The 15,843-nt window shown below is 37.4% G+C and overlaps 1 protein-coding gene across 1 annotated transcript in view; it reads right to left on the reverse strand.

Annotated features, from left to right (window-relative positions):
• Positions 1 to 15,843, reverse strand: part of ASCC3 (activating signal cointegrator 1 complex subunit 3) — a 560,609-nt gene that overhangs the window by 62,557 nt on the left and 482,209 nt on the right. The window contains exons 35-36 of the mRNA XM_018564087.1: positions 11,210 to 11,321; positions 6,295 to 6,429 (exon numbers count right to left, since the gene is read on the reverse strand). Coding sequence (XP_018419589.1) covers positions 6,295 to 6,429; positions 11,210 to 11,321 — 247 coding nt within the window. The remainder of the gene's footprint in view (positions 1 to 6,294; positions 6,430 to 11,209; positions 11,322 to 15,843) is intronic.

The raw sequence follows: 15,843 nt of genomic DNA on the forward strand, positions 1-15,843 counted from the left end.
GCATTAAAATAAAAAAAAGGGTAACCGTCAAAACGTTTTTTCAAACTATGATCTGCTGGGTGTGCATGAATCTATGTGGAAAAACTGTAGTGATCTTTGCAGAACCACTATACATTATACTGTATCTGACCTGTCTTAGTAAACTTTTCATATCTTTATTAATGATTAAATGAGAACTATGGGGTCAGGGCTTTTCCCCATAGTTCTCCTAAGGGTTACGGGAGAACACATACTAGCGTTCTCCCATGACCCAAAGCTCAGTATACCGCGAGCTACAGCTCGCAGTATTCTGAGACTCCGCAGCCGGGACGGATTGCGACAATACTGTCTGGATCCACACAGCTGCGGGATTGACAGCTGGCTCGGCCTATCCAGAGGCAGAGCCAGCTGTGCCCGCCCCTCCCCCGTCCGTTCCGCCAGTCAGCGCTGGAGGATCGGACAGGGGAGGGGGAATCCGTGCAGGGAGCCGTGACAGTCATGGCTCTCTGCAGGCATAGATCGAGAAGTGAGCGAGCGATGGTATGTGTTCGCTCACTTCCGGATCTACTGAGCCGACTTGTGACAGTTTCATTGTCACAGGTCGGCTCAGATTATGAGGCTCAGTAAAAATCAATTGCCTCATAATTCTCCATTAATATTTCATTATGCTTTAACACTGGGACCATGTTCCCCATGGTCTCTGTGTGTTGTAAAGTAGTCACCACTCCAAGATCACTCATATGATGGACTACAATCTCATGTTTAGTTTACTAATTTGTATTGAAATTGCAGTCTATCACAGGAGTGAGCTTGGGGTGGTGGTGGATAATTTACAACACACACAGGAACCATGGGAAACAAAAGTAGCCACCCTCCAGAAGGAAGGACAGTGTCAGCACCAATTCAGAGATGATTTAAGGATCTACAGCCGAGTGATACACAAATAAGCTAATTTTTTTGCTAATAGTTAAGGTACTTAAATGCATTTTTTAAAATGTAACTCCTAAGTTTAGTGTCACTTTAAAATTTAATCATTTTGCATTCACCCTGACTCAAGGGAAATGGCCTAACTGTTGGATTGCATGACTTTCCATCCTCACATTCATCATTAGCATCTGGTTTCCCCACCAGAAACATCCTTATAGAGACTATTGCAGTGCTCAGTGCACCAAGCATTTATGGTGTCAGTCTCCATGGCAGCTGCCATGTCATCTTTTACCTGAACAGAAAGAGAGGGGGAGCCATTTACAATTTAGGGCAGCAGGCAACATTGCCCTAAGCACAAAAAAAGGTGAACAATTTATTAAATAACTGTGTATATGTTTCCAATCAACTCAAAACCTAACATAAATGGCACATTGATGTTAGGGATTCAGAAGCATATATCTGGGCCCCCTTTTAATGCTTGTGTGAACTAAACCTAGGTTTGGAAAAAAGAAGAATGTTCTCCATTTTTCCAATTCTTTCTTAACCCTTTTAAGTCTGTTTAGAATCATAGAACGAGACCCTGCAATTTGTACTAAAAGCTATGTAGAGAACAGCCCAAACCTGGTTCCAAAAGATTACACTGGTTCAGACAGAGTATCCTCCTGCTAGTAGTAACATATCATTGCTTTTGCTGGCTGTGTGGAACTGCTGTAGAACATTATTACAAGTATTGAGTATATCTGTTCAACAAATCTGAACAGCCAACATACAGTGTAATGAGGGGAACATACATTAATATTCTAAAACTATTACTGATATACAATCATCACATTATATCAAACTGTAGAACTACTATTAGTATCATTATGTGTTGCTTAGATTGAGCTGTATGCATGTAGAGTTAGTATGAGCAGCTCTGTATGTTTTATAGCAGTGTGCCCATCCTCCAATGCTTGTCTAGCAGTAAAGGTGCACTGAAATGACTTCACAGCAGATGGAAGAGCAGGGAGGTCAAGCTAACAGATCAGCCTGCTGGTGGCTTGTCCAACTAAGAAGGAGAAAGAGACGAACGTGCAAAACACAGTCTTTTACCATTTATTAGAGAAATCATTTTGAATACAGGAATTTTCAACATTATGCTGTTATCTTTTTGTATATTCACAGCATCTTGCTTTTACTTTTTGTATCATTCTCCCTTGACAATTTCACTTAAAGCTAATTAGCCTATTTACCCCATGGCATGTCATTCCCTGTTGCCAAAACTGTTAAATGCTTCCATAAGTAGAGAAAAGACATTAGCACCAGACAGATGCAATGATACTAGCTGACAATGGAAGTGTGAAGCAATTGCCTTAATTAGGAAGCTCATTAATTCACACAGCAAAAAAAAAAAAATCCTGGGAAAAAAAAGGTCTCCAAAATGCTGCATCATTTATTTTACAAGAATCAGACTGATAAAATCTTACAATTTACACCTTTAATGGGGACACCTCGAAAGTGAATGTAATTACTAATTACAGCTAAACTTCAAGTGTATTTCCACTTTTGCAGCCAATTTGGGATAACACCTACTTTATATTTGTTACATGTTCCCATTCACATTGCATAACTTAAAAAAATGCTTACATTTTAAGTGCTTTTTACTTGCTTTAGAACCCTATCTAGCTTTTCCTCTATGTAGTGTTAAGGAGGGGGGCGTGGGAAGGTTTGTTTACTCTAATTGATCTTGTCTGTACTTGTGCTAGCAGATTTAATTATCAATAGTAAACTACGGTGTTGTACTTCATACATGTTGAACTTTTATGTTAATGGGAAGAAGCTCAGTCTGTTCTTCAGTCTGTCTCACTACTTTCACTTTCAAACTGCTCAGAGTAGCCTAGAATCTGCACAAAGGCCTTCACCAAAAAAACATCTAAAAGGTAAAATATATATTTTTAAAATCCTTTTTAGGTATGCTGTGTGAATGGGAACACTTGACAAAGGTGGAGTATTCTTAAATTTGACCACAAAAGTGGAAACACACTTCAAATCTTAAAAGAAAAAAATGGTATGGTTAGTGGTCTTCCAGATCTACCAAGCTAGGGAAAAGTCAGCTGACCAAAACCACAAAAAACTAAGCAACTGCAAAATTTGCTCTGCACTGCACATTTGAAGCGTACATCTGCAAACCCCCCCCCACCCAAAAAAAAAAGAAGCACACAGTACATGCAATAATTGAACATTTCCCCGTGTTTTTTTCCCTTTTAAAATGCTACAAGTACAGAAAAACACCTGTTGATTTGCCAGAAATCGAGTGTATTCCTAACTTCCAGTCTGAGTGGACAACACGGCATATGCTGCACTAAAATCCCAAGTAGTGCTGTAGTTCCTCCCTGCTAGATTACAGAACACACCCCCTTTCTTCATCTCCATAACATAAGGGGGGTATTGTAGTCCAGCTAGGATAACACTACTTGAGTTTTCAGTACAGCAGAAGCAGAGTTGTCAGGTGAAATAGGAGAATAGGAGGAGCTCACTAGATTTCTGATCACCAGGTAGTTTTCTATACTTGAATTGTTCTTAAAGTAGAACTCCAGGCACACATTTTCTTATTGCAAGGGTTCAGTGCTTGTTTTTGTCTAGGTATACAAATACCAAAGATATACTCAACTGAACCTTGCAGACGGCTGGCTCCTAGACCCCATCTCGTCCTCCGCTCAAGCGATGGAATGTCCCTCGGTGTCCTCCCGTCCAAGCACTGTATAGAATGTGATAACTCACAGGTCCTTAGACTGCTGGAGTGAAGGGGAGGAGAGGCTGGATAGACCGGTCAAACAGCCAGCCAGCAACGAGGTTCAGCTGAGTATCACTTTGTTATTTTTGTCCCTACACAAAAACAAGCACTTAACCCTTGCAGAGTAGGGGTAACCCCACTGCATGCGTTAAGAAAATTTGTGCCCGGAGTTCTTCTTTAAAGTGGAACTAAAACCTGTATACTCTCCTCCAGCAATGGAATGTCCACAAGCTACTTCCCTGCGCAGATTTTGTTGCACTTTTTTCAGGTTTGGCATCTTCAGCCATCATGAGTAGGCAACCAAGGATGACATAACTTCTGCATGCGCATGAACACAAGAGTTAATTCATCCTGCCACCAAGAAATTCCAAGACTGTACATTGAGCTGCACATTCACAGCTCAGTGTATCATCTAAAGAAGTATGCATGCTGGAAGGTAAGAATATTTTATTGCAGAAGAGACATAGTAGGTCTCTTCTAAAATAAACAAATCTTCCTGCAAACACTAAATATGTTTTTTATTTTGCCCAGACATACACTTTAATTCTGCCATTAAGATTAACTTGCTAAAATAACATATATTGCTAAAAATTACAGCTACTATAGTGGAACTAAAGTTTTAATTGAATCAGTTATTTATCATGATAAAAAAAAAAATGTAGAAAAATTTCAAGCAGGAAATAAGGGAACATTTAAAATTATAAGCACAATTATTCGTAATAAACCCAAAGGACAAAGTCATTTGCAATTACCCTTTTGGCAGGATTATCACAAGAAACTTTATCTTTTAGAGTTGGAAGTACATTTATCATGTCAGTTGGCAGAAAGTAAATTACAAAATATAGATGACTGTACAAGTACCGTGTACTACCATAGCTGTAGATAATAAGTGAATCAGAGGTATATTGTTTCCTTTTTACAACAGTTAAGAGGATCCTGCAGACTAAAATGAATTTATTAATGAAACATGCATTATATTATTTTAAGCAATGAAGGTGTGCCTATACTTGGTGATAAATTGACCTCAAAATATAAAGGCCAGTAAAGAAAGCAAAATTGAGATCTTGATTGAATAGCAGATATATACACATCAACTTAATTGCGCAACAAAATAGCATATAATAAAGAAGAAAGCAACAGCTGAGATACATTACTGTTTTGGAGACCTACCCCTATATCATGCTGCTGACATCACATCAGTTATAAGGGAAACCCATTGACATCAAGTTCATTTAAATTGTCTGTTTTCAACAGTTTTTGGCAGGTAGCCTATTTCATTGGCTTGAAGTGCTGGGGGCCTAATTTGTTGCCTTCATATTTATTGCTTTTTCAAAATTACATTTTCCTATTTATGTCCGCTGGGTGTTTTGATAAAGCAAGAATGTTTTCTATACATATTTATGTTGTTGCTACTACTTTTCTATTGATACTTATTTGAAACATAAAGCTTATTGTGAACATATTCACAAGCAGTGGATTCACAAGGAGTAAAAAGACTTAAAGCTAAACTCCAGGTATAATTTTATATGTATATTTACATTGCTCCAGCTTGGCCTAAAGTAAGTATGCATATTTCATACCTGATAGAGCTACTAAAATGCTTTACAGTGCTCTTCGGGGTCCAGTATGTCGCTGTGCTGAGCATCTTCCCCTCTGCTATGAAAACCCAACAGGTCGCTTGGCACAGTGGCCATTAAGAGAATGTCTACTATTTTATCATTAAACACAAGGCGTTCTCTGATAGGGCGAGGGGCAGCAGGATGATGTCATGCCTCTTGTCCAATCAGAGAATGCCTTGTATACACTGAGTGGCCAGATTATTATGACCACCTGACGTTTGTAGGCAAATTAGCTATAATTTCACGCTGAAGTTGCTAGAGGGCCAGACCATTATAAATAGGGAAGCAGGTTGTTTACCACGACAGTAGAAGTGATTTTTTTCTGAAGATATGGGGAAACAACGCGATTTAACAGCCTTCGAACGTGGGATGATTGTTGGCGCTCCTAGCCATGGAGCGAGTATCAGCAAAACAGCAGAATTCATTAAATGTTCAAGAGCAGCTGTTGTTAAAGTGTTTAAAGACTGGACTGTCAGCCGAAAATCAGGGTCTGAACGTGCGAATTGTGGTCGTCAGCGACTAGTCAATGTTAGGGCAGAACAGAGAGTGGTAAGACTGGTACAAGACAACAGAAGGGCAACAGTGCAGTGTCAGATTCCTCGCATCACCTTTCAACATTTCGTGGAGTCACGAGGCGGCCCAACGAAGTCATCTCATGGAGTCATCTTGTGGCCCAACAAAGTACTGATGGGGTGGTCATAATAATCTGGCCACTCAGTGTATATTAATGAAGCAATACAAAAAAGTAAAATAAAATGCATACCTGGAATTCAAGGTATTTTACATGAGAAAGACAAAGAGCAAAAGCATACAATGTGTTAAGAACAAAAGATAATCCAGGAGTAATAGACATTTAATGTTACACCTAATGTATGCAAAATGTGAATTAAATAATGGGAGAAGAGAAAGTAAAAAAAAGATGCCTTTAGCATAAAAAATCAAGCAAATGATTAGGTGCTATCATCTATATAAACATGAAAAAAATGAACTTCTTACCGTCAGTACAGAAAGAAGATCTTCAACTGTGCAATCTGCTTTCAGTCGGTCCCTGAACATGCGAACGGTCTGGTGTTTCAGATAATAATAAGAGGCAATGCGTCCATAGGTTTGTGGCTCAATACCATGACTATCCTAATAATAAACAGCAAAAAGACAAATGACATCTCATCACATCCAGTTCTCTCTAGCGAATAGTACAAATCTAAAAGCATGTTTCTAAAGCAAAATGGTAAAATACCGTAATCCTGGCATTAATTATTTTCAAACACTCTATCAACCCTTTGTTGTTACAAAAACACCTAATCTGAATAAAAAACAGTTTATATTTTGGATGTTTTTTTATAAACCATCCATGTGCCGGTTAATAAAGAAATGTATACCCTATTTCTTTATTACATATAGATATTAATTCAAGACATTCATTTTTCCTTAAAGTGAATGTAAACCCCAAATCTTTTTTTGCACATCCTGCCAGTAATAGCAGGCTGACAACACTAAACCACTGCTTTACAATTTTCAGGCAGCCTAACAATTTTCTCCACAAAACTCACTTTAGTGTATGTTTTATTTTGTACCTTATTAATAGTTTGCCATTACAAAAAGTACTTAACTGACATGCCTGTGTACCAAATTTTTTTTTGGTTAATTATTTTTATTGTAAACATTATACTGGCATCTAAGGGGCTTGCACATCCATTTGCTAAAGTGTTGCCATGGGTTTTGAAGTATGTTGTGTGGTTTTTGAGGATCTCATGAACTGACTTGACGGGGACCAGGCAGGGCACGGGATTAATAAAATAAGCATGCAGGACTGTTTCTTAATGAAACGGGGTCCTTTATAAAACAACAGATACAGATATTGACAATTCTGTTGATATACTTCAACAAATGAAGAAGAACCCACAATGTTCTCTAAGATGACTTTAAATTGACCACAGTAATTGTCATTTATCACTGTTTATTACAAATTCAATAAAAGTTAGACTTTGCTTTTTGATTCAACATAATATTTTAAATAATAAAAAATGGTTTGGACAAAAATGAAGGGACACTTAAACTAATATTTTGTTGAACTGCTTATCAAGCCCACATTGAATTTTAGTGCACATAAGCACAATATATTACCCAATTGTTTGGTAAAATATAAACAATGAGGTTGTGTTGAGTAAATAAACAAACATGTTAAGCCTCACAATTGTGTGTGCCAATGAAATGGCAAACAACTCCAGTACTCTAAATTTCACATAGGTGATGCTTTAAATAGAGTTAACAGCAAATAATAGCTCTAAAATTAATGCTCTCAATCACCTTTGCATTCCAATGAGGTTAATTAAGCACATATCGTACTTGATTAGCTTAATTCCTGGCCACAGTGGCTGGGGAATGACAACTCTGAAACTGAAAATGATGGAAAGCTCATCGTGTCTTGGATAATCTACTGCATGAGTGTTCCAGGCAGCCAGGAGGGCCAATGGAGCTTAGGATACATGGGGTGGAGGGGTGGCATGTTTCAGGACCCAAGGAAGTGATCACTTCTAGTATGAAGTATACCGTTGGCTTTGCAAACTGTTTACAGGGCTGGACTTGAGCTGCCGTAAGCCTTATGGCAGTGGCAGCAAAAGGGATAAACTTCTAAATAATATTTGTAACTGTAGTCACAGGAACTTCAAGCTGCTTGTAGATAGTTTTATGGGCTGCACCTTTGACATGCTGGTCAATAATGTTCTTTCTAATCTCCGCAGACATCTCTCTTTTGCTTTCTCTGGTCCATGTTTAGTGTGGTGTGAACAAACACGAGAGCGACTTCTTTTCTGTGATCTATGATCCATATAGTTATCATTTTTCTAAGGTACCAACAAATCTGTCCAGGCCATTTTTTTAATGCATTTTTGCATAACAAAGTCATAGCCACAGAATATACCAGATAGTATAAAAAAATATCATCTTGCAAGAAGCTCCTATACTAAATATGGTTCTGTGCAGAGAAAATAAATTTTGAAAGTAAATGTGGCTTAAAAACACACACAAAAAGTCAGTTGAATAGAATATTAAAACCTAAGAACATCGACAGATCTACATTCATGATAGTTGTCCTTTAACGTTATAAATTAAGCTTAAACATTGTAGAAAACACTTTTCTTACATAGAGGTAATATATATTATGTGCATGTTTTATGGCAGGTGTCCTTATCCTTGCCCAACAAGGCATCTGTTCAAGGAACAGTAACATGATTAGCATTACATATGGTCAATAGTTTGCCTTGTTGAAGATGAGGAAATATTATGTATAGCTGGCAATATGTTCTGATGTAGATTGTCTTGTATAGCTGTTTTGCTTTACACAGCAGTTTGACACTTTTCTCGCCTTGCATTTTACACCACACATTTGCCATGTTTAATTTGTACCTTGGAGACATTTAAATGCCATTAAATCCTTCTCTTTACAACTATCATTTATAATTTGTGTACACTGTAAAGTCAATGTCTAATTAGGCACGGACTACAACATTTTTGTTTCCTCTGTATTTATGCCATTCATTTTCTTTCATTTATCATTTTTTATGGAAAAAGGGATAAAAGGATACAATTATAACTAAATATACTTTAACAATAGGAGATAGAAAAATTAATTCAGATTCAAAAACACAAAATGATGTAAAATGCAGTAATTCACTACAAATTCATTGTCCCTGCAATACCTCACACAAGTGACTAAAGCCCCATCCAACTACAGTAAAAACGAAATAAATAAATGAATAAATAAGACTAGCCCTGCTAGCAAATGAAAAAAATTGGGAGATTCTAATTGATTGAAATATATAAACAGGTGTAAAGTACAGAAAGAAAAGTAATATCCATTTATTTATCTCTAATAGGGTGCCATTAGCTATTATATTATCAAAGATCTATGAATGATATTAGAAGTTAAACACTGAAGTATTGGATATTTACACTTATATATTTCTAAGAATGTGGCACTTTATTTTAATGGCTTGGAAATATTAACAACATTTTATCTCTTCCTCATGCTAGCTTTTTCACCAGTGTTAGACTGGACCCCCACCATCAGCTGCGAAAGTCTTACAGCATCTGCTGGTGCCTTTAGAAACGCAATTGTCACTCAATCTGACTTAATATGAATGCATCAGGATATTATCAGACTCATTACTATGGATACATTAATTTATATTTGGATTTATTGCGATTGTTTTATATTGCATACCTGTTTTAAGCCCCCCCCCCACTGTTTCTAATAACCACCAGCAATTTAAAGCTAGCTTTAAAAGCCTGCATCCTGGCTTAATCATAAGTTTCCATGTGATACTTTGGAGAGAATCTGACTATTTAGGATTTCCCCTAAAAGACAATAAAACTGCTTCCGTCTAGATTATGTATATCATAAAACTTATGCTCAGTTTTCCATACTTGATTTTACAAGAACTAAGTAGCACCTTTACTTAACAGTACCCATGCATAAGAAGAAATGCTAAATACGCAATTCTGGCACAATCACATGAAAGTGTTTTGAGTGTAAGCTATTGGAAAAGATCAAGGTGGCAATATATTACCCTGAATCAATCATCATCTTTTAGCATAAGGCCCTTTGGAGAGGATTATTATGCTGCATAAAAGAGGAAGCTTTTGAGCCAATAGCTACAAGGTCTAATTAGATAAGTATTGAATTCTAATGAAAAATTGAATTTAGGCATTAAGACAAGGGTTAGGTTATAGCTAGTGTAAAGGTAAGACATTAGGGGTTAGGTTTAACATTTAGTAAGGATTTTTAAGATAAGTGCAGCCTTAAATTGGAAATGGAAGGAAATAATTATGGCACACATATTATATATGCTGTATTTGACTGCTGAGTTACAAGGTACACTGTTTTACCATACTGAAAATGCAGAGATAAGCCAGGATATTCTCCATAGCCAGGTCTATTACTGTCTATGGAGAATTGTCCAACATATAGCAATGGGGGTGCAGAAGGGTGGAAACAAAAAGCATCATCTTATTGCTTATTTATTGATCCCTGAATAAGCACATTATAGCAATCAGTTAAGGCAATACTGCACTTCATGAATGTGATGTGAGAGTTGCATTGTGAAAACAAAATTTTAAAGTTGTTGCAGAACAAAAGTTAATTGGAAGTCTTCCAATAAAGATATATGTTATGGGGACAACTCTCTAAGGGCCCAGTCACACCATATCCAGTGTGCTGCATGTACAATTTTTTCCCGAGCGCACTGCACCAGAAGAGAGGGCATTCCTGTACCTCGCGTTCTGGTGCAGGCAATGGGACTGCAAGCGGGGGGCCTCCTCCCACCCCAGAACACGTCCCAGCTTGATTTCTGTGATCCAGTACGTTCTGGCCACAAATCATGCCAGAATGCACTGGATATGGTGTGACTGGGCCCTAAGAGAGGGATTCTCCTAACTTTGGATAATTTTTTGCTGCAACTTTGTTGCGTCTCTGGGACAGGAAGTTAAGCAAGATATCCCTGGCGCAAAGACAGCATTAAAAAAAAAACCTGGCAGGGGTTTTAACAGTTCTCTATAGGCAGTGGTTACACAGAGAGCAATTGGAAATGAGAAGGCTCCCTTTTCCTGCTCACATTGTCAATCCCCATACCAACTCTGACAAAATGGAAGCAAACACAAAATTAATGCTTTGATGCCTTTTGGTCATGCAGCAGTGAACAATCTACAAATGATTGCAGAGATTTTCCAGCATAAACATCTGTGTGTGTGATAATAAGCACTTCTGATGAACCAATAAATTACCCCAATACAGCTTGAGGGACTCCCAATCACAAGTAATTCTGCTAACAGTACTAATTCCAAAAATGTTACCAATCCACAAAATGTGGCAAATAAATAGAAAGGATAAATGTTGATCTATGAAGGATCTCACCTCCGCAATTTCTATACAGTATGAGCACTCAAGGTCGATGAGTGATTTCTCCACAAGATTTGAAAGGAACTTGTTCATAGTATCATGTCCAACATCTTCCAAATTGTAGTAGCTAAATGAAACAAACAAGAAAAACATTAAACCTAATCCACTATGACCAATATATGATAAATAAACTGTTTTAATTGATTTGCTACAACAACTCAAGCAATAAAACTTGTCATATTATTAGAAACTGGTTCTGCACATTGCTCCTATTTTAAGGTTACATAATACATTATTGCAGACTTGTGTAGAGTACAGAATAACTTGATTTTACACCCTCCTTATTTACTGTGGGTCTGTCAAAAATGTACTTATCTGGCAAACGAGATGAATAAATTTCTTACTAACATGTTTCACTAAGAACATACAAGGTACTGTTTACATAAAACAGTGAAAAGTAAGCTAGTCGAATAAATACTTGATGGAAGAGCAGTAATGGTATGTGTTGACAGCTGTGGGCTTGTGTCGATGGCACCAGCTTAAGACACTTCTGAGATCATTCAGAATTTATGGATAGGTGTATTTGACCTGCGATTGAACCCCTCCTAACTTGCATTTCACCTGTTTCAAGTGGGTTTTCTATTCTCATAGATTTGTATGGAAATGCAAAACTTGCTTGAAGGAAACAAAAGCCATAAGGCAGTTATCAAATATGCATTTGGAGTTGACCTTATTGGGCAGGTTCTGGTCACTTCCAAGGTTAAGAATATTTTATTCAATAAACCTAATGCAAAACATAAAATATTTCTGTAAATGATTAAAAAAAAAAACAATCTCCTCTCTACCCATTATTTGTTCTTTTATAACAAGATTTTTTCTACTAAAGATCATTGCACAAACATGACTGTTTACATCAGATGAAGAAGTGGAACCATTTTATCTTGGGGGAGAGTGAGTGCGGGACATAGTAATTGGCCAGGTAAATTCATCCAATGAACACTTCTTAAATGATAGCAGGGTGCTGAAACAGCCCCTTTATATGACATCTTCAGGATCTTCATCTGGGCTTTCTTTCTGACTGTGCTCCTGGTTCTGACTTTTAGCCTATTCATTTACTGCACACATTGACTACACATGTTTACTGGTAGGCCTCAAGTCTCCTTTTTCCTAAAACCTGCCCTAGGTTCCCCAGAAAAAAACAACTAATATCTTACTATTTATGACACATCCTTTCTTAGCCAATTTACTTGTCCAGCCATCTTTCTGTTTTTTGTAAGATTCTCTAAATATAGAAAGCTTGCTACAGATATCAGATTGGCTGTGCAATCTAAAATATACATATTCCTCTACCATTTATCTTCAGATGAAATTGAGGTTTTAAATAAAGCCATTTTCAATTACGTATTTGCTGATCTCAAACTTAACAATTTGTTAGTGCCTGGCCACACAGGAACATTTTATAACAAATGTAGGAATGTGTTACCTAAGAGCATATTTTGTAAGGTCCCTCTAAGATTGCAGTGCCTAAGAGTTCCTTGTATTATGTTATTTGTCCGATACTGTTGAGTAAGGCTAGCCACACTCAGAACGAGAGAAAATCAATGGATTTCTCCATTCATGCTAAACAGTGTGGATAGAGAAATATAGAATGCCAGTTATTTTATTCAGAATACCATAGGATGCAGTCACTGTTTGGCCAATAATTTCCAACCGTGCTCAATGGATTTTTGAACATTTGTCAAGACAGGTGGTGCCATCAGGGCTAGCTTAAACTCCAGAGTGCTTTGTCAGGGGTGTGACATGAAGAACTGTTGGCTGGGGAATACCTGTGAGTTTGTCATTAGGGGACTGCATCAAACTTTACCAACAGGCTAAGCACTGTTCTGGAAAGGTCCCTTTCTGGTTAGCAGACTGAAGAGTGATCTGGCAAGTCCACAATGAACGACTGAATTGGAAGCCAGAGAACTCTCTGGAAAACAGCAGGACTTTGAACTACCTAAAAGCAGCTGTAGCAAACAGTTAGATGTGACTAGCCCGGACAACGGAGTGCCGTACTCTTGCAATGCAAGGTGTGGGCCACCAAGGGTGAAACATGATGCCCCTGTTATGTTGAAGGCTGATACTATGGTCTGTTGGTGTGAAACTCACTACACGTTTTGCAACTTTATACATGGCTTATTGTCCAACAATGTTTGCACTATTAACAAAATACTTGAAAACTGGTTTAGATACTCAAAATGGTGATGAGCAGGATAAAGGTAATGTACATGGTGCCATTACGTAAAATACTAGATTTTTTTGCACTTTCGAGATGCTCGTTCCTTAGAAAGACATAGGTCAACTACAATGTAAGATATCCAGTTTTAGAAACTCACAATTAAACACCTTTACAAAAAATAACTGTACTTATAACTGGTCCGGTCAGAAAAAATAGTGCTTGCAGCATTTTTTCTGACCGGACCGCAGGCTTGATGTGCCGTGCGGCCGATTCCATTGCTTCCCGCCCCACAACAAACTGAGCCAGCCGCAATGCGATCCAGTGCTTTCCGGCCACAATCAGGCCGGGACGCACTGAGGATGGTGTGAACGAGGCCTAAAGCTCAACTTAAGGCAAAACTTTTTTTTTTAGCTTTTGACAGAGTGGGGCGAAAAGTTTTTGTTTACTCTTTGTGGAGTTTTTGTTCTCTCTGGGGAGACTAACCCTCTTCATCCTGTTGGGATAAGTAACCATACATGGACCTAAAAATAAGTGTAGCCCAAGCTTATACCCCAACCTTATCTTGTTTTTAAACTCAGAACTTAACTTAAATAACTCAATGAAATTTTGATTTATACTAATAAAGTATATGGAACAGCTAACATTAATGAAAGCTCCATACAGATAGATTCAGGTATTACCTTACTCCACAAATAAGGTATTTAATAATTCTGCATCAAAATGGAGAATAGCCATAAAACTGGCATGCTAATTCAATTTACATAATTCACTACTTTAATTTTTTTTTCTTCTGAATGTAGCTTACTGTGTGGTCAGCTGGTAGACTTTACTAATCTGACCACACAAGTTTTTTTTTATAGTTTTACCCTGACCTAATGCCAGGATAAAATGATCAAAACTTTAAAAGACATTCTTCTCCTCCTTCCAACTGCACCTGTGCCCATACTATGGACATTAACATATTCTTATATTTTTAAAAAGCAGTAAAGGAGATTTAAGGGCACATTTGCACCATGTGCTTTGCTCAACGCAGGCCTTTCACAATAACAAGAAGAAACAGATTGTTATCAATGGATTCAGTTCACACCAATGCACTGCGCTGGGAAATAATAAGCCATGTTGCATTTAAAGATGTTGTAACATGATGCAACATGCATTAGGGAAATACATGATGAAATATTTTGTCTCCTGGTATTAAATAAATATGTACAGCAATGCGCATGTTGATGCAGGCCAAAGCAAGTGCGTTTAACACCCATCGACACCTGCTACACACAATGCACGTGGTGAAAACCCTGCCTTAAATAAGCCACCCCTGACCTCCCTAGCAGCTTCTATTAGGGTTTAAGTCCGTATCTAACAGCTTAGAAACACCTGAGGTGTGTTTCCATTAGAAGGCTGAGAGGCTGCCAACATTCTGTTGCAGTAGAAAGCAAAAGCTGCAAAGGGGAACAAGGGCTTATTTTACTGCTCTGCTGTTCAGAATATATAAATACTTTAGTGTTCATAGCCTAGAAATAGGCTCACTTTAGGTTTGGAATTGCAGTATAAATCAGTGTGCTCTTTGTACTGGTTAAATTAAGGTTTTTGCTAATTTTGTATACCTGTTCATGCTACATGGCCGCACTTCTCATTATTCTGTGAGAATAATGCACAGTACACAATGATTAACATTATCATTAGGAACAAATGTTTTATCTGCATTTGCATACCATGTTATTGTCTAAATTCAATAAGCCCAATTAAAGAAAGTTCATTATTTATTGCTCCTGGCAGTGAAGACATTAAATTAAAGAGGTATGTGCAGCTGATGCTTTGCATGCTTTCAGTTCTTGTCTCCAGTGACAATGCAGGCTGCAGACAAGCTGAATAAAAACAGAGCAATGTTTGCAGTGGCATGGCCCTGTAAATGCAGATCTCAAAGCATTGGGGAAATAGATGAAGAGGTTCTATTTGTAATGCTATTGGTAACACTGGATATATTTAAAATAGCTAATATGTTTTAAAAAGCATAGTTATTGTTTTACACAGTTACACCCCAAAGCTTTTAAGTGGCACATTTTCACCAACAAATTGCAAAAATTGACTGTTTTCAGTATTAATGCATTCCAAATACTATGGCATGCAGAGGTTAAGCAGACATTTATCAAAGTTGAACTGTGACGTCAGCTTTCATTGTACTGGTAGTATAGGTTGCTGCTACTTTTTATCAACCATTTTTCAAAACAATTTTAAATCAGATACATTTAGAGACTTTAAAAATGAGGGCGCATGTTTAACCAATGATGATTCCAGGCTGAAATAAATGAATATTCTAGATTTTATGTATATTCCCTATAAACTTTGTTGTACCTGATCACCATAAGCACTTGGTTAGAAAAGTTTAGATAAAAAGAAATTGGTAATTATTTTGCAGGCTAAAGTGAGTATG

This window comes from Nanorana parkeri, unplaced genomic scaffold (assembly GCF_000935625.1).
Source record: "Nanorana parkeri isolate BGI_ZX_2015 unplaced genomic scaffold, ASM93562v1 scaffold723, whole genome shotgun sequence".
NCBI lineage: Eukaryota > Metazoa > Chordata > Amphibia > Anura > Dicroglossidae > Nanorana > Nanorana parkeri.